General features: G+C 35.4%; 2 protein-coding genes across 3 annotated transcripts; one reads left to right on the top strand and one right to left on the bottom strand.

Annotated features, from left to right (window-relative positions):
- Positions 1 to 2,048: 2,048 nt before the first annotated feature.
- On the bottom strand, positions 2,049 to 4,277 carry LOC100377238 (3-mercaptopyruvate sulfurtransferase-like). The gene is made up of 2 exons (XM_002737812.4): positions 3,617 to 4,277; positions 2,049 to 2,575 (listed from the first exon to the last, which is right to left on the bottom strand). Exons 1-2 carry the CDS (start codon positions 4,200 to 4,202, stop codon positions 2,283 to 2,285), a joined length of 879 nt encoding a protein of 292 aa, XP_002737858.1. The 5' UTR covers positions 4,203 to 4,277; the 3' UTR covers positions 2,049 to 2,282.
- Positions 4,278 to 4,338: 61 nt separating this feature from the next.
- LOC100377385 (actin-related protein 2/3 complex subunit 1A-A-like) lies at positions 4,339 to 23,551 on the top strand. Of its 2 annotated transcripts, XM_085502238.1 has the most exons (14): positions 4,339 to 4,455; positions 4,671 to 4,753; positions 5,570 to 5,655; positions 7,028 to 7,093; positions 9,222 to 9,327; positions 9,510 to 9,579; positions 10,545 to 10,652; positions 10,955 to 11,058; positions 15,752 to 15,930; positions 16,369 to 16,475; positions 16,577 to 16,663; positions 21,281 to 21,371; positions 21,846 to 21,869; positions 22,963 to 23,013. In XM_085502238.1, exons 2-13 carry the CDS (start codon positions 4,687 to 4,689, stop codon positions 21,852 to 21,854), a joined length of 1,080 nt encoding a protein of 359 aa, XP_085358364.1. In that variant the 5' UTR covers positions 4,339 to 4,455; positions 4,671 to 4,686; the 3' UTR covers positions 21,855 to 21,869; positions 22,963 to 23,013. The 2 variants fall into 2 exon arrangements, with proteins under 2 accessions (XP_085358364.1, XP_085358363.1); XM_085502237.1 differs by lacking the exon at positions 21,846 to 21,869 and having other exon boundaries at positions 22,963 to 23,551.
- The last annotated feature ends 333 nt before the right edge of the window (positions 23,552 to 23,884 follow it).

The following is a 23,884-nucleotide window of genomic DNA, read 5'->3' as shown; positions in this document are numbered from 1 at the left end:
AACCATCATGTAACTATGAATAAACTAATGCCTAAACCATGACTTGTTGTATATACCATAACCATCATGTAACTATGAATAAACTAATACCTAAACCATGACTTGTTGTATATGACGTAACCATGAGTAAACTAATGCCTAAACCATGACTTGTTGTATATACCATAACCAACATGTAACTATGAATAAACTAATACCTAAACAATGACTTGTTGTATATGCCGTAACCATCATGTAACTATGAATAAACTAATACCTAAACCATGACTTGTTGTATATGACGTAACCATGAGTAAACTAATGCCTAAACCATGACTTGTTGTATATACCATAACCATCATGTAACTATGAATAAACTAATACCTAAACCATGACTTGTTGTATATGCCGTAACCATCATGTAACTATGAATAAACTAATACCTAAACCATGACTTGTTGTATATGTCGTAACCATGAGTAAACTAATGCCTAAACCATGACTTGTTGTATATACCATAACCATCATGTAACTATGAATAAACTAATACCTAAACAATGACTTGTTGTATATGCCGTAACCATCATGTAACCATGAGTTAACTAGTACCTAAACCATGACTTGTTGTATATACCATAACCATCATGTAACTATGAATAAACTAATACCTAAACAATGACTTGTTGTATATGCCGTAACCATCATGTAACCATGAGTTAACTAGTACCTAAACCATGACTTGTTGTATATACCATAACCATCATGTAACCATGAGTTAACTAGTACCTAAACCATGACTAGTTGTATATGCCGTAACCATCATGTAACCATGAGTTAACTTGTACCTAAACCATGACTTGTTGTATATGCCGTAACCATCATGTAACCATGAGTTAACTAGTACCTAAACCATGGCTTGTTGTATATGCCGTAACCATCATGTAACCATGAGTTAACTAGTACCTAAACCATGACTTGTTGTATATACCATAACCATCATGTAACTATGAATAAACTAATGCCTGAACCATGACTTGTTGTATATGCCGTAACCATCATGTAACCACAAGTTAACTAGTACCTAAACCATGACTTGTTGTATACTATAATAATAAAACCCTGACCACGTTCATAGCAAACATTCTAACAATTGAGTTTCCTCACTGAATCACTTGTGCAACGACCATCTATTTTTTTTCAAAATAATGTCATGCGTTCGAATCGCTAGTAACCAATGTATGTTCATAGTAACCATGCATACAAAATAAAAAAAATGTTGTTGGCAACCATGACTACGCTCATAACAACCGCTTAAAAACATTGAATTTCCCTAAGGTGGCGAAAAGATAAAACGAGTTAAAATTGTTCTGTGTTTCAGACATTCTCTCAAAGTTACTAACCACTATGTTGAAGGCTAGCTGATCGCGTCTCGAGTTCTTTCGTTATCTGCCTTTGTTTTCTAGCTACGATCAAATAACAGTTACTATAGACATGTTACTGACAATGGATTATAATATTGGCTTCACTTGCGTGATTTGTAATCAGTCTCAGTAGACTAGAATGACAGCGAGGCTGTCGAACAAGCTCGAATGTAGATAGCAGCCTGTTTTACAACGAGACTGAATATCAATTGTTTTCTATGTCCGGTATTAACATCTCATCTTATGTAACTGGCACATGACGTGGATCACAGAATATGTTGTGCACAAGTTGTTTTTTGCTAATTTAAACTAATACACACTGACTTGATGGTAACACGGTAATCGAAGGCGCAAAGTAATCATAATAACATTAAACACAAAAAATAAAAATGACCGAAAGAAATGGGTGGGGAGGGGTATTCCACTCAATCCCCATTACCCAATCAGAAATGCATTGGGTTGGATGAAAAGCCCCGAACCTAATTGGCAAGGGGGTTTGGTGTATAATTGAAACGATTCAGCCCTCTGGTGTATACAATTATTGCTAAAATTATTATTTTTCTTTCGGGGGTTATTGAAAAAAAAAACAAGCTAAGGTTATCATTTTCATGTTCACAACTTTTCAGAGGTAAGTGACATGTTCAGGTGCCCGCTGTACTTCTATATATTTATTACTTACACAGGTGTAAAAAAAACATGCATCACGGGAAAATTACAAATGTTTTTTAACAGCTCCACTACTATCTTTCAGTTTTCAGAGATGTCTAAGCTTAAGTCGTGTTGTCAAACACATGCAGAATTTGTTACTGGTATAGATGCAACAATCGTGCTTCGAAGAACGCTTCATATATTTAGATGAGTATTGATTGATTTATTAATTGTCTAAACCTGCCCCTTCACATGAATATCCTTGGGGTCTGCCCTCAGATAGTACTCAACCCATGCGCCGTCAAACAGACGCACGTCATCTTTTCCGCACAGATTGGCTGCTAATATTAGGCAGCAAGCAGAGACTCCAGAGCCGCATGATGCAGTTAACGGCTTATCCAAACTTATGTTCTTCTCATCGAAGATCTTCCTAATGTCTTCCAGGCTTTTCACTTCCCGGGTGTCTCCATCAAGGATGAGTGGAAATGGGAAGCTGATAGATTTAGGGATGTGGCCAGGTTTTATATCTAAAAGAAACAAACAAAATAATTAGAAGGATTACTTTTTCAAAAGTATTTTTTTTGTTTACTTTTGCCCGCGAACTATCAATCAATCATTGATTAATAATACTGTCTATCATTATTGATGCTTATCAAATTGAATGTGAATTGTTATTCAAAATAATGGTGACTACTAGTGATTGAAACTTTGAAATGTTCTTTCCAAACAATGGTTAGGCTCCGATTTTCATCAGGTAATAAACATTCCACTCCTCTTTTAGAGATCTGGAAAGTGACACTAACGGCAATGCAGCGTGATTCATAATTTTTACCTGAAATCCCATCAATCACAGTGTACACTATACACAGTCGTCGCACAGCGCGTGTTCGATTTCCATGTAAACATACAATGTATTTTATACGCGTTGTACACATCAATATGAGGTGCGATGACCGTCGACGACCACCCTTTAAATCGTCTGTCTTTTGTTTGCCTTTTTTAAATTTAATTCAGCAAACAGCTTTGTGCATTCAAGACTTATTTTCGTTTTTCCGAATTAATTAAAATTAAAATCATGCATCACATGTAGAGGGCGCGACACACAAAATTCCAGGGTGCAGTTCGGGTAAAATAGATTATTATTTTATGGTGGAGTGTCCCAAATACAGTGACAGGCGCAGTGTTCTGTTTGACACAGCTGCTGATGTGATTGACTCTTTTCACAACCTGCCTCCTGAAGAACAGTTCACTGCATTGTTAAATGATGATAGACAGGTAGCACAGTATATCAACAAGTGCTTTGAAATTATACAACAAATCCTTTTAGAAGGAGTTGTTTTATTGTGGGTTTTTTCTATTAATATTCTGTTTTTTGTAGATTAGTTTATTTTTATTACTTCCTTATTAGGGTATTAATACTGTATACTTTTACTATTATCTGTAACCATTACCACTCCCTCCGGGGAGTGAGTAAGTGTTAAAAAATAAATAAATAAATAAAAAATAATATACTTTCCAAGATATTTGGACTCCCAAAGATCAGTATAACAATTTAGTATATGACTTACCTGGTCTTGGTTCTGGGTCAACACCGTCAAATCTGCCTGCTGCCCGTGCGTCCATTACCTGGAAACCACCGTCTGTGACATTCTGAACCATTTCCTCAAAACTGACCACTTCGGTTGAATTTGCAGTTGCGACGAATTTCGCCGGCTCTACCGTTGGTATTTCGTCTGTCACCGGATGGCCCTCATTTATCCACTTTGGAAGCCCGCCGTCTAAAATAGAAACGTGTGGATGTCCAAAGTGTCGAAACATCCACCAGACGCGGGGGGCGGAGAATAGCCCGAAATTATCGTTGTTGTCATAGACCACCACATGTGTGTCGTTATTGATTCCCAAATTGCCGACATAATTCGCGAATAGCTCGGCACTTGGCAACATGTGGACGTATTTCGATGTTGTGTCTGAGCATACGTCGATGTCGAAAAACAAAGCACCTCTGATGTGTTTCTTCGGATATTCCTGTGCTGCAATTCTGTTTGTATTCGGCAAATGCCACGATGAATCCAAAACCCGGAAATTCTTCGTGGCACCTGAGGATAATTTCTCTGCCAGCCACTTGATACCCACCATCGGTGACATTTTGCTCATTGTTGAGGCAATTCGGCAGATATAAAAAACAACGTACACAACTTAAACCAACAAATAATTCGTATCAGTTCAGGTATCAGGTGATCAGTTTGACCTCTAACCTTTAAAGGGAAATTACGTCACTGACCTAACTCAGGTCATCGCCATTTTTCGATTCGCGTAGACTGACCAGAGTCCGTGAATCTCCATAAAACTGTTTGAATATTTGAATTTAACCCAAACAATTCGCCAGAGGTCCACGATCATTGAAAAAGTAAGCGAATAACCATTGTATATATCCATATTTTGCAGTTGATCGCTCTCTATAGTTTGCTTTATATTGTTATTTTGTGGCCAGGAAAATTTTGGTCGTTTCTCGCTATTTACGCCCCTATGACTTCCTGCAGCCATCATGTCATCGTGGTGTTTTGATGCGTTGTTGCGGATTTATAACTCTTCTTAAATACTCTTATTTCATCCTATTTTAAGGATTCAGTAGCTAAAAATGCCTGAAGTACACAGTTTTGGATTGGAACCTATAAGTTGCCATGCTTTCAACGGCAACAGAACCCGTAAGTTCAAAACATGTTTTTTGTTCGATTCGTCAAAGAGAAGGAGAAGGAGGAAGTGGATATGTAATTTTGCGTTTTCCTAGAAATGTCGCTTTTATTGAAAATGCACTGCTAATACAACACATAGGGCATATCAAAACATGTATTAAATTAAGAAATACTAAAATAATATACACATATATGTATCGATAGAATTATTAATAATAATAATTGAACCCTAGTCTGTATCTAACCTAGTCAATGCATGCTCTGTGCAAGCCTGGTTGGAATAACTGTAAATTCGCAATAGGATTGATTAACTGCTTATAACAAAAAATGTAGTTGTGATAATTTAGATGTTGCATTTTCCCCCTTTCAATGTCTCAGTAGTCCACATTAATTTCATTCACATGTTAATAGTAATATTCACTATACCAAATTAAATTGGTGATAATTAATCAATTAATTATTATTGCAATTGATTATAACAAAAAATGCACACCTTACTGCTTCTTCCTGATAGAGCTACAACAAGGAACCTTGCACCTTGAAGCCACAACGCAAATCAAATAAGAAACAATCATTGTAAATATAGAATTTAGTTTTAGCAAATGATTGGATTTGGAAAACTACTTGAATGAATGTACATTTAGTTCTGGAGTTAATGCATTAACAGTATTATTATTATTATTATTTATATAGCGCACAACACTGCATCTCAGAGTGCTTTACAAAGTTGAAATGGCAATAAAAATGGAGTTGTGAAATAAGGTTGAATTTACTTCCTTCTACATATATAAATGTTTAACTGTGTGTTTTGTTTTGTTTTTCCTGCAGAGTTAGCGATATCACCTAACAACCATGAGGTGCATATTTACAATAAAGTTGGATCTAAATGGGAATGTAATCAAGTATTACGTGAGGTAGGCAGGACTTTTCACTGAGATTTTTTTGCATGTTTTTTTTCCATGTGGTTAATGTATTCATCTCTCTTCAGGAAGATTCTGAGGTGGATCTCTGGAGTCTGTACTGCTTTCCAAACACACGCTATTAAGTTTTGGAGAGTGGTTTACACACATGCACTTGCAATTAACACCTTAGTGAGACAAAAAAGTCAGGTGAGACAGTAGTGTCTTCAATGTCGCCTGGCACAAAAAAACAAAACAAAAAAAAACTATGATGTATGTTGCTATAGACATGCTAAGCACTGTAGTATCAGCCATGTAACTTTAATTTGTTAATTAGTTCCCGTTCGGACGAAGTCCGAAAACGGGGACTTATAATTCGGTCTCCGTCCGTCTGTGTGTCCGTGTGTCTGTCCGGAGTCATATCTCAGAATCCCTTGGACCGATTCCGTTCATTCTTCGCATGTGCCTAGTACTTTATGTGGGACATATGCACATGCATGTGGTTTAGCGATTCGATTCAAAATGGCCGACTGGCAGCCATCTTGTTTTTTGAAAATGTTGTATTTTGGACATGCTTTGTCAGTTTTCATTCAAATTTAGTACATAGATTAGACATGTTAGGATACATGTCCATGACGATTTATTTCGCAATTAGATCAAAGATGGTCGACTGGCAGGCATCTTGTTTTTGTTTTTTTATGCGGTATCTTGGACATGCTCTGTCAGGTTTCATTCAAATTTGGCACATACATGTACTTTATACATGTTAGGATGCATGTCCATGACAATTTGTTTCAAAATCTGGTCAAGGATGGTCGATTGACAGCCATCTGACTTTTTGGCCTTACTACTATATTTCCACAATTTATGTACCATTTTCATTCGTATTTGGCACATACATCATACATATCAGTGTGTTTCATAATCAGATCAAAGATGGCTGAATAACGGCTGTTTTTATTTTGGCCATATTACTATGACACAAAATACGTGTTTTGATGTAAATAAACAATCTGTTGTATACGCCACTTGGAACTCAAGTTTCAAAGACACGCTCACGACAACCCGTTCGCTTTAATATGACGAGCACAAAGAGAACTTAACGGGGACTGTGTCATTTTCAATGACTTGTTGTTTAGAGATCCAGATAATTTATGAAACAGTCGGTTTCATGTTCGATTCCGTTAGAGGGCTCTGTCAGTTACAATATAAACCTAGTGGAAGACCAATAATTCAGTTTAATATTTTGTATAGATTTAACCCAAATCTTGATTACAAATCCTTTTGTAGTTTTGGATGTTATCATTGAATATTGATTTAAGTTTATGATTCAGATATTCTTAGTGAACCTATCTGTATGTATTGAATAATATCATTGTTCTTTCAGCATACCCAGCGTGTAACTGGTATTGACTGGGCACCTAAGAGCAACACCATTGTCACATGTGGAACTGTAAGTTATACTTTGTCTCTGAATTTTAAAAACTTTATGTATGATATATATGTACTGTAGAGGAAGAATTCTTCACTTGGTTTGATTTTAGCAGATGTGATGTTGTAGGGTTATTCATATGATAAGTAAAAATAAAACCCAACTCAGTATATATCTCTATTCTCATCATTTAAGTATGTAAAAAGAAATAAAGATAAACACAGGAGAATACATACATAGATTTTTATTTCACTGATTTGCCTGCTAAGTGAATTTCACTGAATTAAATCCATGTGAACTTGTTAAATTTCTAAATAACTCCTCAAATTCATAAGTTTAAAGCTCAGGAAATATGTTTAAAATAGCAAAGTAGTGAAATTAAATTGTAGTGAAAAATGCTTTTACTATATCTTCTTAATATATCTTAATATATTTCTTTCTATATCTTCTTAATAATCTTCTCGCCCCGCCACACTTTGATGTAAGTCTGTCGATTCTTCTATGGTTTTGTGTACATGTACTATGATACCATCAGCACATGTATATGACATTTAGACAAGGCCAAATAATTAAATTATTTATAGAATTGCTGCTTTCCAAATGCTTGCAAGGGGAGGGGGCTTCTGCTAAAATCTGAAATATAGTTGAGAGTTTTTCATATTTTCCCATCTTTATTAGTCCTCCTTCGAACACTTTTAAAAAACAGGGACTTTGTTCAAACTGGATACATACATTGGACATTATGGAACCTTGATGTACGTCATTTTGTTTTTCAGATCAGATTCAAAATGGCTGACTGGTATACATTTTGTTTTATCGAATACGGTTCTAGTGCCATATCTCTGACATGCTTTGACTGATTATGTTCAAATTTTATATATTCATTATACATCATAGATATACAGATGTATTGGTTTGACGATCTGATTCAAAATGGCTGACCGGTGGCTATTTGGTTTTAATTAATGCTGTTTCAGAGCAATATCTCTCAATATGCATAGATACATCATGGAACTATAAACCCCAGGAAGAACAACGAAACTAAGAGGATTAAAAAAACCTTTGTCTTAGTTTATCTTACAGTGCTTTCGCTTTTGTTTCCACAACATTAGTCATACTCCATGTTAGTTGCCGCCGATACGCCCGTTTCAACCGCTTTGCTGGAAACGGAAAACTTGAAAAAAAAATTTCATATCTGCGCAGTAAAATATTTCGTTCACTACGCATGCGCAAACAAGTCGGTCTGCAGGGTGACCTTCAGTGTACCGGAAATCATGCAACGGGTCGGAGTTTTAGCGAGTTTTCATAATTTTTAATGTCGTTTTTAGATTACTTCTTGTTTTTTTCAACCCTCGAAAAAATAAGGTTGCGAAAGTTTGCGAAACATGGGGTTTGGTGAGCTGTTTGTTGTTGAGATATCCCGACTAATTCCGTGTTTCCCTTCGATCGCCAGAAGTGGCAATGTGTTTTTTTTTCCCGTTGAATGTCGATCATTTATCAGTGTTTTTCTCTTGGCGCCATTGTTTTTTTATGCTATAACCGGAACAACTCGGTCACGTGATCTCCCGGAGTCGTCCGATTGACTCCGAAAATGACCGATAGTCGGAGATAAACGTTCATTTGCGTAAATCGGCTTATTTTTTAATGCGACAAAATAAACAGTCAAAATAAACATTCGACATCGCGGCAACTATCATAGTTCAAAGGAAACGAAGTGGTTGTTCTTCCTGGGGTTTATAGTTCCATGGATACATGTACTTTAATAGTTGATGATCAGATACATGATGACTGAATGTCAATCATTTTAATGTTAAAAAATCACCATAATCAAACATCAGCTTTTGGATCCATATCTCAGACATGTTGATGTTCAAACTATATTTATACTATAAACAAAACTATATATCTTAAATTTAATAACTAACATTGACTGTGCCATGCATGGCTTGTTGATTACATTAAACATAAAGTTATTTAGAGGTAGTAAAATCTCAAATTTCTTTCAGTTTTTAAAAAAAGTTTAGCATTATTAAATTTTACCCTCAAAAAGTTTGCGCACCTCTCCCATCTACCCGCTCCCCTCTCCTCGTATGCTATCTGGAAAAATCGGGGTTTTTTTTGCATCTGACTTTATCTCTACTTCTGACAGGATCGTAACGCGTATGTGTGGGTACTACAAGGCAATGAATGGAAACCTACCTTAGTTATTCTACGTATCAACCGCGCTGCTACTTGTGTCAAATGGTCACCAACAGGTAAGAAATATTTCACTTGATTGTAAGTTCTTCTCTCATTGGCTGTCACTATCAGTAGAGAGATAACTAACTTGTTTGTAAGCTCTTCTCTCATTAGCTGTAACATTTCTACAAATTGCCATGTTACTAATTACAAATTACTTCTCTGACATTTATGTTGATTGATTCACATCTTCTTATAGAAAACAAGTTTGCTGTTTCAAGTGGGGCTCGTCTTATCTCTGTCTGCTATTTTGAGGTGGAGAATGATTGGTAAGTTATCATATACATTGTGTAACAGATGCAAAATGTCTCTACCTTTTTCATCCATTGTTTTGCCTTTCCTCTTTTCTGCAGATAGAACTTTGATCTTCAGTTATATGAAGCGTTCTCTCCAGCAACAGTTTCACATGTTAATTTGTATTTAAAAGTTTTAATTTATTTTTCTGTCTTTTTAATTTATTTAATTTCAAGCATCTTATGTTTGAAAGGGTACACCTGGTTATGTGTGGTGACTGAATTAGTGATGAATGTGATTGGACTATGTTGTCTATTTATGTTTTGTGATTGTTGTCTATCCTAATTCTAGGTACAGAATTAGTAGTACACATGTTTTGTATAAGCTACTCACAGAACTAGTGAAAATGAAATTATTTCATTCAGTCAAGGGGAGGTAAATGTGTCTGTCTGTCTGTTCTGTGTGATGTGCCCGTTCTCAGTGCACATAGATGATAGCCAAGGGATGACTTAGACATTTCAGATCTGATCTGATCTGCATGCGGGTTGGCCTGTTGACCCGCATAATGAATAAATAAATACAGAATAAAGCAAATACATGCACTAAGTCACAATAACTAAACCTAGACTCTCAATGGCCTTTAGTCGGTACTACACACATATATATGAATGGACTGGAACCTGTGATAGTATGAGGTTATTATGAGGATACTGCAAAGTATGCACAAAGACAGTACAGCGGGAGTATCGTCCGACACACAGCAGAGGTTGATGCGACCACATACTGTCTGAGTGCAGACGCTTAGGGGACGCTTAAATTGAACACTCAGTTTGCATAATTAAGTGAGCAAGAAGAATAATATAAACATTTTGTTTACTTCAAGGCAGGAGATTGTCATATCTAATTTAGAACACAATATACATGTAACAAGGCAGAACAAAATGATTCAATTGTTGTGATGTGTTTAAGGATGCCTCATCTTTTGTTATTTTAATTTCAGGTGGGTTAGTAAGCATATTAAGAAACCGATTCGATCTACCGTGACTTGTCTGGACTGGCATCCTAACAACATTCTGCTTGCCTGTGGCTCCACTGATTTCAAAGCAAGGTAATATGTGACTTAGATTTAAAGAGCCACGTAAATTTCCCAATCTGCTTTTAAATTTTAAGCACACAAACCATGTATTTTACTCGTGTTGTTCTCGTTGCATTGGACCCATATCGACCATGACACAACAACCACTGTATGATGTGGTCTGAGAATTGTTTTGTTCATGTGTATGATTTTATCGCGCATGATTTTGGTTTAAATCATTGCCTGCTGACACCAGGTTATACCATTCACATTCGCTATCCATGAAGACTTTCACCAGACAGTATGTTAATATCATGTGTTCATTTTGTTTATAGGGTTTTCTCCGCTTACATCAAGGAAGTGGAACCCAAACCCTCCTCTACACCATGGGGTAGTAAAATGCCATTTGGTTATATGATGTTTGAAAACGGTGGAGGAGGTAGGAATTCATTATGTACTTTAGTAATTTGTATGACTGTTGGAATCCAAGTTAACAGATTAATCATATTTTTGGGAATGATAGAATAATGTGTAATGTTCTGTGGTGTAATTTACATGTGTGGTGTATTAACAGTGTGGTGTATATTCTAATGCATTGTTGTGTTTGGTGATGTGCTATAATGTAATGGTGTATATTCTAATGTAATGTAATATGTTGTGTGGTTTAGTGTAATAATGTAGGGTAATGGAAGTATAGTGAATTAAAATGAAATATTTAGAGGTTATAAACTGTATGCGAGAGTATTTGATAGCGGATATAAGACCTCTCAGGGGAAAATTAGCATATTTGGCGTAAAATAATCACCGAGCGTAGCGATGCGATTATTTAACTTAAATATGCTAATTTTAAATATGCAAATTCCCGAGCGTACCGTTTATAACCTCATTATAATATGACAACGTTGAATATTTAATGGAAATACAGCATTTTTCCGAAACAAAGTGCGGGGAGGGATGAATAACCACGTTCTGGGGCCTCGTCATACACTCTTTCAATAGAAATTCGCACAGGCATGTAATTCCAAGATAAAATGATAAAATAGATTATTATAAAATTGCAAATGTTCAAGTTCACTACTTAAAATGCATCGTCAATAAATAGAAAATGTTTATACAAATATAAAACAGAAGCGACATTATAAATATTGTGGATTAATTAATACATTAACAAATATTAAGAGTGGTAAATTTGAATTTTTTCAAGTTGTCATTTTTGAGGATTTTAGTTTAGTTTTGGAGAAATATAATTGCTAGTATACACATATACAGAGCTTCCGAAATTGCAGTTTTTGAACAGGTTTTCTGTGGCGACTGAGCTTGAGCATACCGTTTCACTTGTGGAGATATTTTTGACGTTTTTGTTCGCTAGAACTGTCGGGACAGTAACTCCTGATACTGATATTCCGATGGCCACTTAAATTCATGATTATCCGTGTTGGTATTCCAGCGTCGTTCTATGATTTTATAGTGGTTGCTCTCACACAGTGGTTAGTGTACAGCATGCTCAACTCTGCGGCCGCTGATATTTTTTTCATCATTTCCCCCAAAGTATTGTGACCCAAAGGAGCGTTTGTATATCAAGTTGTTTCCCTACCTGTAAAGTTACTAATAGGCCGCTGGAAAAAAGCATTATAGCTTGGGTGAAGTTTACTTGTATAATTTATGTATAAATATAGGCAAAGTGATATAATTCGCCCCCTGTCATCTTTCTTAAAAACAAAAATCTCTTTGTGTAAATCTCAAAGACCCTCCTGCCCCCTTCGGCAAAAGAAAAACTCTACATAAAACCACACCAAACGTAAAAGGGACACCGGGTCACGGTTGGACAGTGTCCCGCTGGTAAACATCTTACTCATGTCTCCCGCACTGATAACCGTTTTGTGTTGGATTTTATCTTTCCCCTCCCGCTTCAAACTTTTTACTCTCCCTATAAATACATTATTGGTAGTTTGGAATTCCCGATCTTTGATAATGTTAATGGGGCGATTGAATGGAACATTGGTTATGTGGCGATGGATTGCTGCTCAAATCCCAGCGTAGCTTCTTATGCTGTATTCTTTCCCGTCTCTAGCCCTGACCTCGGCATAAAAATGCTTCAATACATTTGCCAGCTTTTGTACTTCCACCATTTCGAAGGCTGGTATCGATTTTCCGTTCAGAATACCACACTATACAAAAAAAACATAATTTTAGTACGGAAATTGGGTCATCATGGGGTCAAACGTTCAACGCATTGTTTAAAAACAACGAAAATGGAGGTGTTCACCGGTACGAACTATAGTTACGATCTGTTATTTTTTTCAATTTTGACTTTTATCACACTTACATTTGAGTAATTTCACACCCCATTTTGTAAAGGCGTTATTATTCACTTCATTTTTTTTGCTGCCAAGTTTTACCATTTCTTCAGAAAATTCTGGGAATCTTTGCCCTGACATAATTACTATGTTCTGAAAACGACGCTAGTGACTTGCAGACAACAATATTTATCATATTGCAATCCAGTTTATTCCAGTTTTTGTTTTATTAATTATTCAACAGGGCCCAAGTCATATATTGCCAGATATAAACCCGGCTTCAGCCAATCAGATGGCTAGATTCACACTGATCATATTATAATGTGTAATATAATATAATATAGTATAACGTTAAGTAAAGTAGTGTCGTGTAGTACAATATGGTGTTATGTGAATTACTGCCATGCAATATAATGTGATGAAACTAAGCTTGCATATTACCGTACTCGACTGTGTTACAGGCCTGGGGCCTCGACTCAGAAAATCACAATTTTTTAGGGGTGGGCGCTTATCTGAGCACCGCCCTCGGAAAAGAGTGCCAATGAAACTTTTGATACATCATGTGAGAGACAGAAATGATCACAAAAAATATGCACATTTTATTACAATGTTAATTGCGCACCACCAGACTTTACAAAATTAAAAATATTAGAGCCTGTTAGAACACAGTCGAAGTCAAAATTCTCATCATTATCTCCACTGACGAATGTGTTGGATCGTACGCCAAATCTCCACCATGATGCATTTGCATGATTTGACCTGCAACACCATCCATTGACCTAATGGGTCAAGTCTGTTATTAACCAATCAGAATGCTGTGTTGTACCGACGCAATTCTTTGGAAATTCCCAAAGACTTTTTAGTAACACAATGTGTAGTGAAATATCGATGTCGAAGTATGATCTGTTTGAATTTATTCCAGCGAATAAAGGATATGGTTTTTCCAAAAAACTGGTAACTAGCCATTTTTGACTCCCGTGTGCGAAGCACAAAAGGGAGTCTTTGCAGTTACCCTGTCTGTATGTATGTATGTATGTATGTATGTATGTATGTATGTATGTATGTATGTATGTATGTATGTATGTCACTTTTTTTGTTCCACCGTTATCTCAAGAACCACTAATCAAATTTTCGTGAAACTTGGTACATAGATGCTCTGGGATGATGCGCAGAGTTGATTGGGTTTTGGTAAAAATCTATGAATATTAATTACCTAATTTGCATGGTAATTAGCTGATTTTTAGCTGTTCCATGACTGTTCCACTGATATTTGAAAAACCACTCATTGGACTTTGATGAAACTTGGCACATGGATGCTCTGAACCAATACGCAGATTTGACTAGTTTTGGCTAAAAATCTATGAATATTAATTACCTAATTTGCATGATAATTAACTAATTTTAAGCTGTTCTATGACCGTTTCACTGATTTTTTAAGAACAACTCATTGGATTTCAATGAAACTTGGCACATGGATGCTTTGAACTAATGCGCAGATTTGATTATTTTTGGGTAAAAATCTGTTAATATTATTAATTACCTAATTTACATAATGATTAATCAATTTTCGGCTTTTCCACTAATATCTCAAGTACTAATCATAACATGTCAATAAAACTTGGGACATAGATGTCATATGACCCTGCACAGACCTGATAGTTTTTAGGGTAATATCAGTACATATTAATTACCTAATTTGCATAATTAATTAATTTTCAGCTTTTGATATTTCAAGTAGTAATGATCATGTTTCAATGAAACTTGGTACATAGTTACTTGAGGACTGTGCAGAGACCGAATTAGTTTTTGGGCAAATATTTGTGCATATTAATCACCTTATTAGCATAATTAGTTAATTTTCAGCTTTTCACCTGATATCTCAAGTATTAATCATCACATTTCATTGAGACTTGTTACATAGATATTCTAGGACTGCAGAGACCTGATTAATTTTGGGATAAATAATTGTGCCTATTAATTACCTAATTTGCATAATTAGTTAATTTTTTGCTGTTCTATGGCTGTTGCACTGATGTCTAAAAGCCACTCATTGGATTTCAATGAAACTTTTAAAGAGTACCCATCACATTTCAATGAATCTAGGACTATACACCATATTAGTTTTTGGTAAATATTTATGCTTCTTAATCACCTAATTAATATAATTAATTAATACTGATATCTCAAGTATTGATCATCACATTTGAATAAAACTTGGTACATAAGTGCTCTAGGACAATAGACAGTCTGCTTAATTTTGGGTTAAAATCTGTTCATATTAATTCTCTAATTAGCATAATAATTAATATTATTTTGGTTCTAATCACATTTCAATGAAACATTGTGCAGACCTTACACTTAAATCTGTTCATATTAGTTACCTAATTTGCATAATTAGTTTTCTGCGTTTCCATCAACATCTCAAGTTCAAATAATTTTGAATTAATTTTGAATGTGTCTCCAATACTCTCAGCACACGGGAGTTCTTTCTAAGCTTTCTTTGATTAAGAGATAAACTGAATATGGCATGAAATATTTGCCGCATTTTACTTGTATTAACAGGTCATTGTCAAAGCGTAGTTTACGCATGGTTACCGTGGTCTACGCATTCACAACATATTCACACCGGTCGATATCCACGCTGTATCATATAAAAACAATTACCAAGATTCATTACGCAATTATCAAAAACCAAGTTTTAAATTAGTTGCATTTTGAAGGGGTGGGCGCTTTGCCGAATGTGACCCGGAATATATAAATTGTGACTTCTAAGCATGTTAGTGAACACACATTTCATGCAAGCATTCTATGTATGTGATTGTGTTTCTTTTACAGGTGGCTGGGTACATGGAGTTAGTTTTACTGAATCTGGTGACAAACTGGCCTGGGTGAGCCACGACAGTTCGGTACATGTAGCCTCAGCTGCTCAGGGCATGGCCGTAGTGTCAGTGAAGACTGAGTTCTTGCCTTTCATGGACTGTCTGTGGGTTACTAACAACAGTCTGGTAGTTGTGGTGAGTTAGTAACCATCATTATATAATCAAAGTTCTTTTAGCAGCAGGGATTTTTTTGAACAAGGGAACAGGGATGCAGCGCCCGTATGCCATGGCCATGCTCCCGATTACCCTGGGTAGCAGATCCTCTGGCAACCATAAAATTCTGATTGACCAGGGATCACATGTGGCCACAGTCTTCAACTGTGACCTGTCTGATAGTAATTTAGACCCCAAGGAAGCCATAGAATGCTCCATTTTAACTTAGAATTATCAAAAACTCCATACCCTGGTAGGGAGAACCCTATCTCCCCCACTTGGTGGCACCACTGAATTGCAGTGCTCCCTCTTGCATTTTTTTTCTAGGAGAGCATGGTGTGATGTAGTTGTGTATAGTTGCTTCCCTTGCTGAATTGCAACCCAGAAATGTATGATTATTAATCATCTTATATCTTATAGGGTTATGACTGTAGTCCCTCACTGTTCTCACATGATGATCAAGGTCGTCTATCATTTTCATCCAAGCTAGATGTTAAAGCTGGTCAGCAGCAAAAAGGAAATGTCAGGTATGAATATTATTGGATGTTTCTTTTTACTATATTTATGTAATTTTTTTCTATTATTATGTAAATCTGAATTGATTCCATTCCTATTGTCTTATTTTCAGTGCTATGAGAATGTTTCAAACTTTGGATAAGAGAGCTACCACTGAAGCTAATGAAGAACAAACAACTGTACACCAGAACACCATCACGTGAGTGAAATTGTAACAGAGTAATAGGATTTGGGTTTTTAATAAAATGTTCTCTGTGATGTTAAGGTAACTGTGAATCACAGACTGTTAAAATGTTGCTATTTTGGATATGTAGATTTAAAGTAAGTTAACATCCAACCAATAGACTATATTGAAATTCTAAATCATTGTGAATTATGGGATAGTTTTGACCGAATTGAACACCGCTCCACTAAACACAGTGTATATCAGCTTGTGCAATCTGACCTGCATTATAATTGAAATTGTGATATGGCTTATTGCAGAAACATTTTATGACATAATGTCATCGGACGTAATTTTAGTGACTTGTTGAGTTGATAAAGTTGTGGTAAAAGTTACATCTTATAATTTAACATGTTGAAGAATTCAAGAATCTTTTCCCTGATGAATGTCAGTTATTTTATACATATTATATGAAGTTAATATGCTTACTCAATTAAAATCATATTGGCTTTAACATATAAAATAAATTGGATCAGAAATGAGATTACAAAAAAATGAGGTGTTCATACCCACTTTGGATCCAGATAGATTTTGTGACTCTGTGAAGCATCTGGTCAATCTAAAATACTGCCATGCTTCATTGCTTCAATGCTTGCTCAACAAAACTAATCTATATAATACATAATTTTGATGTTAAAAGTTTTCTGTGGAAAATGAGTAAACAAGGCATCCCATTAAGGTAGCGGGACTATTATTTGCTTACTTGTTTTCATCTTCTAATTGTGACCAAATGACTACAAATAGACCCAGGAAAGTATATATTTTTAGAATCGCCAGACTTCAAGCTTTGCAAAGGTGTATTTGCCATGCCTGTATCTGCATACTATGACCCGTTACTTAATCAAAGGTGAAAAATTACTTTTTCTGTAAAAAAAATAATTACTCATTTATGCTGGCGATAAGAAGTATTTTTTTCACTTTTCCTAGTTGTTCAATAGTCTGGTAAATTGAATGTGTCTGGTCAGTTTTATGCAAGCAATGCATTTTAAAAAATAGTGTGCTGAATTTCAATTACTGTTTTAGTCGCATTGCCCCCAACTCAAACCACAACTCGTTGGTAAATAATCGATGAAATAGTTTGTCTGGACACATTCAAGTTCCTCTCACTGTCACCTTAAAGCTGTGAAAATTTGGTGTTAATCCGACGACAATAAGTATACGTTATTGTTTGTTAAAGACCTTGTATTTTGAAAAACATAAACTCCTAGAAAACGTCCATGAAGTAACAGCAAAGATTTTCAAGCTTGTTTATCGGCACAATCAATTTGTTTTCCCATCAAGGTCTGCTTTAACATGTGTAGGGACATCCAAATGTGTAAGGCTATTGGAAACCAAAAAAATAAAGTAATGGGATAGCTATAAATGGATTAATTCGGCATATGAAAACACCAAAATCAATGATTTTTTTTCAGTGGCTGTGTGACCTTGTCTGACACATATGCAAATGACTAATCTGTGAAACAAACAGTGGCGAGACAAACCACTCAAATGTTAGGAAACACTCATTGTGTGTCAGATAGCTACTGATAACACATCCTAACATTGCTTTGTCTTGAGTTTATCTTTGAAACTTATAGACACACAGATTAAACCTGTGTTATTGATTTTGGAAAACACTACTGAGGCTGCCTTGCTTCCCTTCAGAAAATCTACATTTTAACCAACTTACATGACATTCTATGTTATGTTGACTTTATTACATGAAAGTTTATAGTGCATTTCATCAATTAATAAATAAATGTGAAAATCGTAATTTTCAACACAAATAATAGTCTCGCTACCTTAAGGTAGCGGAACTATTATTTGCATACTTGTTTTCATCTTCTAATTGCGACCAAATGGCTACAAATAGACCCAGGAAAGTATATATTTTTAGAATCGCCAGACTTCAAGCTTTACTAAGGTGTGTTTGCCATGCCCGTATCTGCATTCTATGACCCGCTACTTAATCAAAGGTGAAAAATTACTTTTTCTGTAAAAAAAATAATTACTCATTTATGCTGGCGATAAGAAGTATTTTTTTCACTTTTTCTAGTTGTTCAATAGTCTGGTAAATTTAATGTGTCTGGTCAGTTTTATGCAAGCAACGCGTTTTAAAAAACAGTGTGCTGAATTTCAATTACTGTTTTAGTCGCATTGCCCCCAACTCAAACCACAACTCGTTGGTAAATAATCGATGAAATAGTTTGTCTGGACACATTCAAGTTCCTCTCACTGTCACCTTAAAGCTGTGAAAATTTGGTGTTAATCCGACGACAATAAGTATACGTTATTTTTTGTTAAAGACCTTGTATTTTGAAAAACATAAACTCCTAGAAATCGTCCATGAAGTAACAGCAAAGATTTTCAAGCTTGTTTATCGGCACAATCAATTAGTTTTCCCATCAAGGTCTGCTTTAACATGTGTAGGGACATCCAAATGTGTAAGGCTATTGGAAATCAAAAATATAAAGGAATGAGATAGCTATAATTGGATAAATTCGGCATATGAAAACACCAAAATCAATGATTTTTTTCAGTGGCTGTGTGACCTTGTGTCTGAAACATTCATATGCAAATGACTAATCTGTGAAACAAACAGGGGCAGAGACAAACCACTCAAATGTTTGGAAACACTCATTGTGTGTCAGATAGCTACTGATAACACATCCTAACATTGCTTTGTCTTGAAACTTATAGGCACACAGATTAAACCTGTGTTGTTGATTTTGGAAAACACTACTGAGGCTGCCTTGCTTCCCTTCAGAAAATCTACATTTTAACCAACTTACATGACATTCTATGTTATGTTGACTTTATCACATGAAAGTTTATAGTGCATTTCATCAATTAATAAATAAATGTGAAAATCGTAATTTTCAACACAAATAATAGTCTCGCTACCTTAATTCAGAACATAATCACTCTACTGGAACGGTTAGCAAGTGCAGCGTCTTTCTATTGTAACTACCCTTGTCTCCATAAACATTGAAACAAAAGAGGTGTTAACGAGCTATGAAGTCATTAGTATAACACGGGCGACGAAAAACGCAAGATAATTCATAAAACAGTGCGAGAGTTGCGTCATTTTTTCCCACAAAGCATTGCAATACATGGCACTTTGACCTTTCATCGAAGAGCAGTGTCAAACGCGGAAATAAACATGCTTTGTATATAAATATTTTTCCAGAGAAAATCTTGCTGTCTTGTATGGCATTCTGAAATTATTAATAGTTAATAGAATACTACATTAGTGAATCTCCCCAAAAAATTCGCACACACAAAATCAATCCGAATATTTTACCCTGTCTCGCCCCTGTCTCGACTGAATCAAAGAGCAGTGCGAACATGCTGAACTACCGGTAAATCGATCATAAAATTGTCACAAAGCAAAGTCATAACAAAAAATATTCAAACAAAACTAAAAATAACTCGTAGCACCGATACAGCTGAACGGGATTTGTATCAGTCGTCAAATAGAGCGAATGGAGGGATATGAAAGCACAACAATCAAAAATCTTTCGTATGATTACTTCCACTGAAAACCATGCAATAAAGCAACATGGCGACCACCTCCATAGACGAGGAAAACATGCAAAACTTCGCCATAAAGTGACTATAAAAACACACAAAAATAGCGAAAAGGGACAAAGGAATATTGTAAAGGTTTGCAGACAGCAATGTTTTTACCGGTAAAATTGTTTCTAAACTGAGCGAGGGGTTTATTTTACGGGCTGAAAGACTGTTAGAGATCGAGACAAAGAGACTGTCAACAAAACACCGTTTTTCTCGAGTAAATCATCTTCAAGATTGCAAAAGAATGCTCATCTGTAGAATACAATATCACTCCTAGTCACAGTTCAGTTGAGATTGTAGTTTGATGTAAAAATAAAGCACAATTTCAAAAAGTTCACGATCGTCTTGAGCAACACCAAACGCAATGAATAATGGAGAAAAATAGCGCCCTCCGATGACAATTACGTCATAGTTTTGAGACCAGTGTAGGTTCTCAGAAGCTGCTCGTTCACATCTTTTAACAATAGCACTTCCTAACCATCCTAGTAAAGTGACTGTTCAGAAGAAAAACCTATAAGCTGTACAGAAAAATAAAGTTTTGCTGGCTTTGCATTTGATTTAATTTGTAATTTGGTTAAAGTTTGTAATGCTGTTTGGAAGATCCTGATTACCTGGTATTGGCAGGAATCTACTGGATCCAGATTTTCTTGATGTTACATTTGATATACACTAGTCAAATCACATGATGGTAATGACATGCAAACCACAAGATTGTAGGGAGAGTGGTTTATGTAAGCATTGGGTGATCATGATTTACATACATTTCCTTTCAAGGCTAGTGATCAATATTGAGCAATTTGTGTAAAATTTACCTAATTTTGATATAACTAATTTGTGCCACAGCTGTCAGGAATGCAGGAGTTCCAGTGTAGCTTAATTTGTAGTCATTTTCTTGACAGTACTTTGATCTTTTCAACCATAACCGCATTATGACACATAACCATGGAAATTCACCCATTGGCCAATTTAAAACAATTACCTGACAAATAACCCAGTTTTTCATATCGCTAATTTTGTTTTCCCATTGTGTTATTACAGTCAGCTGTCCCTTTATGGTGGTAATAAAGCTAGTGCCGCCAAGTTCTCCACTTCCGGGGTTGATGGGAAACTGGTCATATGGGACATAAAGGTGAGAGTTATTTCTATGAAACATTCTGATAATTACAATAAATGTGTGTGCATCAACAACAGGCAGACCGAGACACTATCCATTTACTTCAGAAATTTGTGATAAAATTTCCAATGTTTACTATTTAGGGGATGAATTTTCCTCTTCGTTTTTTTTTTTTTTTTCATCAGCTTTGTTTTATAGAACTGCTGAACAAATTGATCTCAAACTTTCTATACTAATAGGGACTAATGTTGACCAGTGTTCCCCACTTTTCAGAATTTTAATTTTTCATGTGGTTTGGCGGCCATGTGGTTTAAAGCAAAACCGGAAGTGGTCCCATTTAACACACTTCCGATGGTTTCAGCGCTGTGAGATTTGTTTTGTAGCATCTTCCAATGTCACAAATAAAAAGTATTATAGCACATCACATTTTTGCACCATAAATAATATTACAATAAATGGCATTAAATGCTTTTAAATCTTTTTCTTCAGAACCACTAAATACTCTGAAATTTGGTACGTATCATGTATGTAACGAGTACATTCAAATTTTTTAGCAATTGGTCATGTGGTTCAGTGACTATGCTGGATTTAAAAAAAAAAAACGGAATTGCTCTTTTTATCATATTTAAAGGGCCTCAGCACAGTAATTTTATTGTTGTGGCATCACTGATATAATTTTCTACAAAAAATCACAAATAAAAAGTATAGCACGCCACGTGACTTTTTGCACTATAATGAATTATATCCAAAAAATGCCATAAAATGCTTTTAAAGAATCTATTCCAATTGAAATTTGGCATGCAGCTTGTATGTAATGAGTACATTGCTGCTTGTAAATTTGGTGTTCGGTATCAATGCTTGATTTTCAAGGACCTGTAAACCTGTGCTATTTACCTTACTTGTTCGACTTAGCGCCCAGATTACTAACAATATCATGCATATATAAACGAATAAAATGCTTATCAGTTTATTTAATAACCATTAAAATCATAGCCTAACGTGTATGCGTGAGTAGACTCTTGCCGGCCAAACGGCATCAGACCTGACTAACGCCTGACCAAAAAGTGTATGTCTCGTCGGCAAGATCAATACTGCAATGAATGTCAATGAATATTCATTTTGGTGGTTATGGTAACACTGTCAATCAAAGCCGTGTTTGCATTGTCGGCAAAAATCACAGACCGTTTTGAACAAGATGATTTGCCAGCACCTTATCACACATTACATCAACAAACAAATAAACTCTGTTGTTAATGGTTTGATGATTGTTTGATTTTGATTGGTATCGACAAAAAATCGTCGGGGAAATTGAAAACTACATCGTTCTGTCAGGCATGTGTTGGGTTTGGAGCACCGCGGAGGGCGCAACTCGCACGATTCATCAGGCTACTAAAATCACTAATCTGAAATTTGCTTGCAGCATGTATGTTCCAATCTTGGGAATAACTTAATGATTGGTTGTACCAGGGTTGGTATTGTGAGACTCATGGTAACACTTTATTCATAAATGAATGTTATCTGTGTTGAAGTCATCCATTATAGGACAGCATGTTTTAGTTTTCTTGTTTCCAGAAGATGTATTAATGCATGTGTAATTTCTTTTCAGTCATTGGAGTCTGCAGTAGCTGGCTTACGCATAAAGTAAAAGATACAAGAAGGACCCATATGGCAAAATATATTGTCACAGTCATTACTATTCTAGACATTTGTCTTTAGTTCTACATTTATCGTAGGGGTAACATCACCTTGTAGCTATAGATGCATAATGAAATGTTTTGGAAGTGGCAGCCATTTTGTATCTACAAGCTTTGAATCATGGGAAAATTACACGACCACATGTGACAAATATGAACAGTAAATTATACAGTTCTAAAGTATGTTTCATATAATTGTCTAATGAAATTCTATAGTACAACAACCGAAAACCCTATAAAACTTCTATGAGAAATATTCTATAACAATTCTATAAAAATGTTGAAAGAAATCCTATCAAAGGTTCTATAGAATATAGAATCTACTTTCATTACTACAAGTAACAAAACTTGCCAGCAACTGTGTTTTATGTTACTGTAGACATCTTGCACCACTATACTCAAAGTTTACTCTGTATTGTGATTTTTTGGTTACATTCCTCTTTAATACTGGGTCCGGAACATTCTCATTTTTCGTAAATAAAAGTTATGTTAAACTTGAAACTAGTCTAGTCTCTCTTAGTCTGTTGTATGTAGACTTTTCTCTCTTAGCAATGTATAAAGTTGCACTTCTTGAAATTATCTCGTAATTGCTCTATTTGTAGTGCATGTGCTTATGTAAACGTGACTACATGTATAGTCAAATTTTTTAATCAAAATAAGTTATATTTTTACTGATCCAAAAGACAATGCATACAACTGTTAGTTTACATGTGCTTCTAATAGAGCAAATGCAGTTGTATTATTATTTATAATCTTCGACTACTGTGTGACATATTTTATTTAATATGAAGTGCATATAATGACAAGAGGGACTGTGTTGGTCTCATGCCATCA

The sequence above is a fragment of the Saccoglossus kowalevskii genome, chromosome 8 (genome assembly GCF_978046115.1).
Source record: "Saccoglossus kowalevskii chromosome 8, keSacKowa6.1, whole genome shotgun sequence".
Lineage (NCBI taxonomy): Eukaryota > Metazoa > Hemichordata > Enteropneusta > Harrimaniidae > Saccoglossus > Saccoglossus kowalevskii.
This window is presented reverse-complemented; position numbering and strand designations above follow the sequence as displayed.

What these genes read in the sequence shown, in the direction of transcription:
- LOC100377238 (XM_002737812.4), bottom strand. Translation starts at nt 4,202, where the DNA reads ATGAGCAAAATGTCACCGATGGTGGGTATCAAGTGGCTGGCAGAGAAA. An exon ending in TGACCCAGAACCAAGACCAG is followed by an intron (nt 2,576 to 3,616) that starts GTAAGTCATATA and finishes TGTTTCTTTTAG; the next exon opens with ATATAAAACCTGGCCACATC.
- LOC100377385 (XM_085502237.1), top strand. Translation starts at nt 4,687, where the DNA reads ATGCCTGAAGTACACAGTTTTGGATTGGAACCTATAAGTTGCCATGCT. An exon ending in TCCACTGATTTCAAAGCAAG is followed by an intron (nt 10,653 to 10,954) that starts GTAATATGTGAC and finishes TTTTGTTTATAG; the next exon opens with GGTTTTCTCCGCTTACATCA. An exon ending in GTTTGAAAACGGTGGAGGAG is followed by an intron (nt 11,059 to 15,751) that starts GTAGGAATTCAT and finishes TTTCTTTTACAG; the next exon opens with GTGGCTGGGTACATGGAGTT.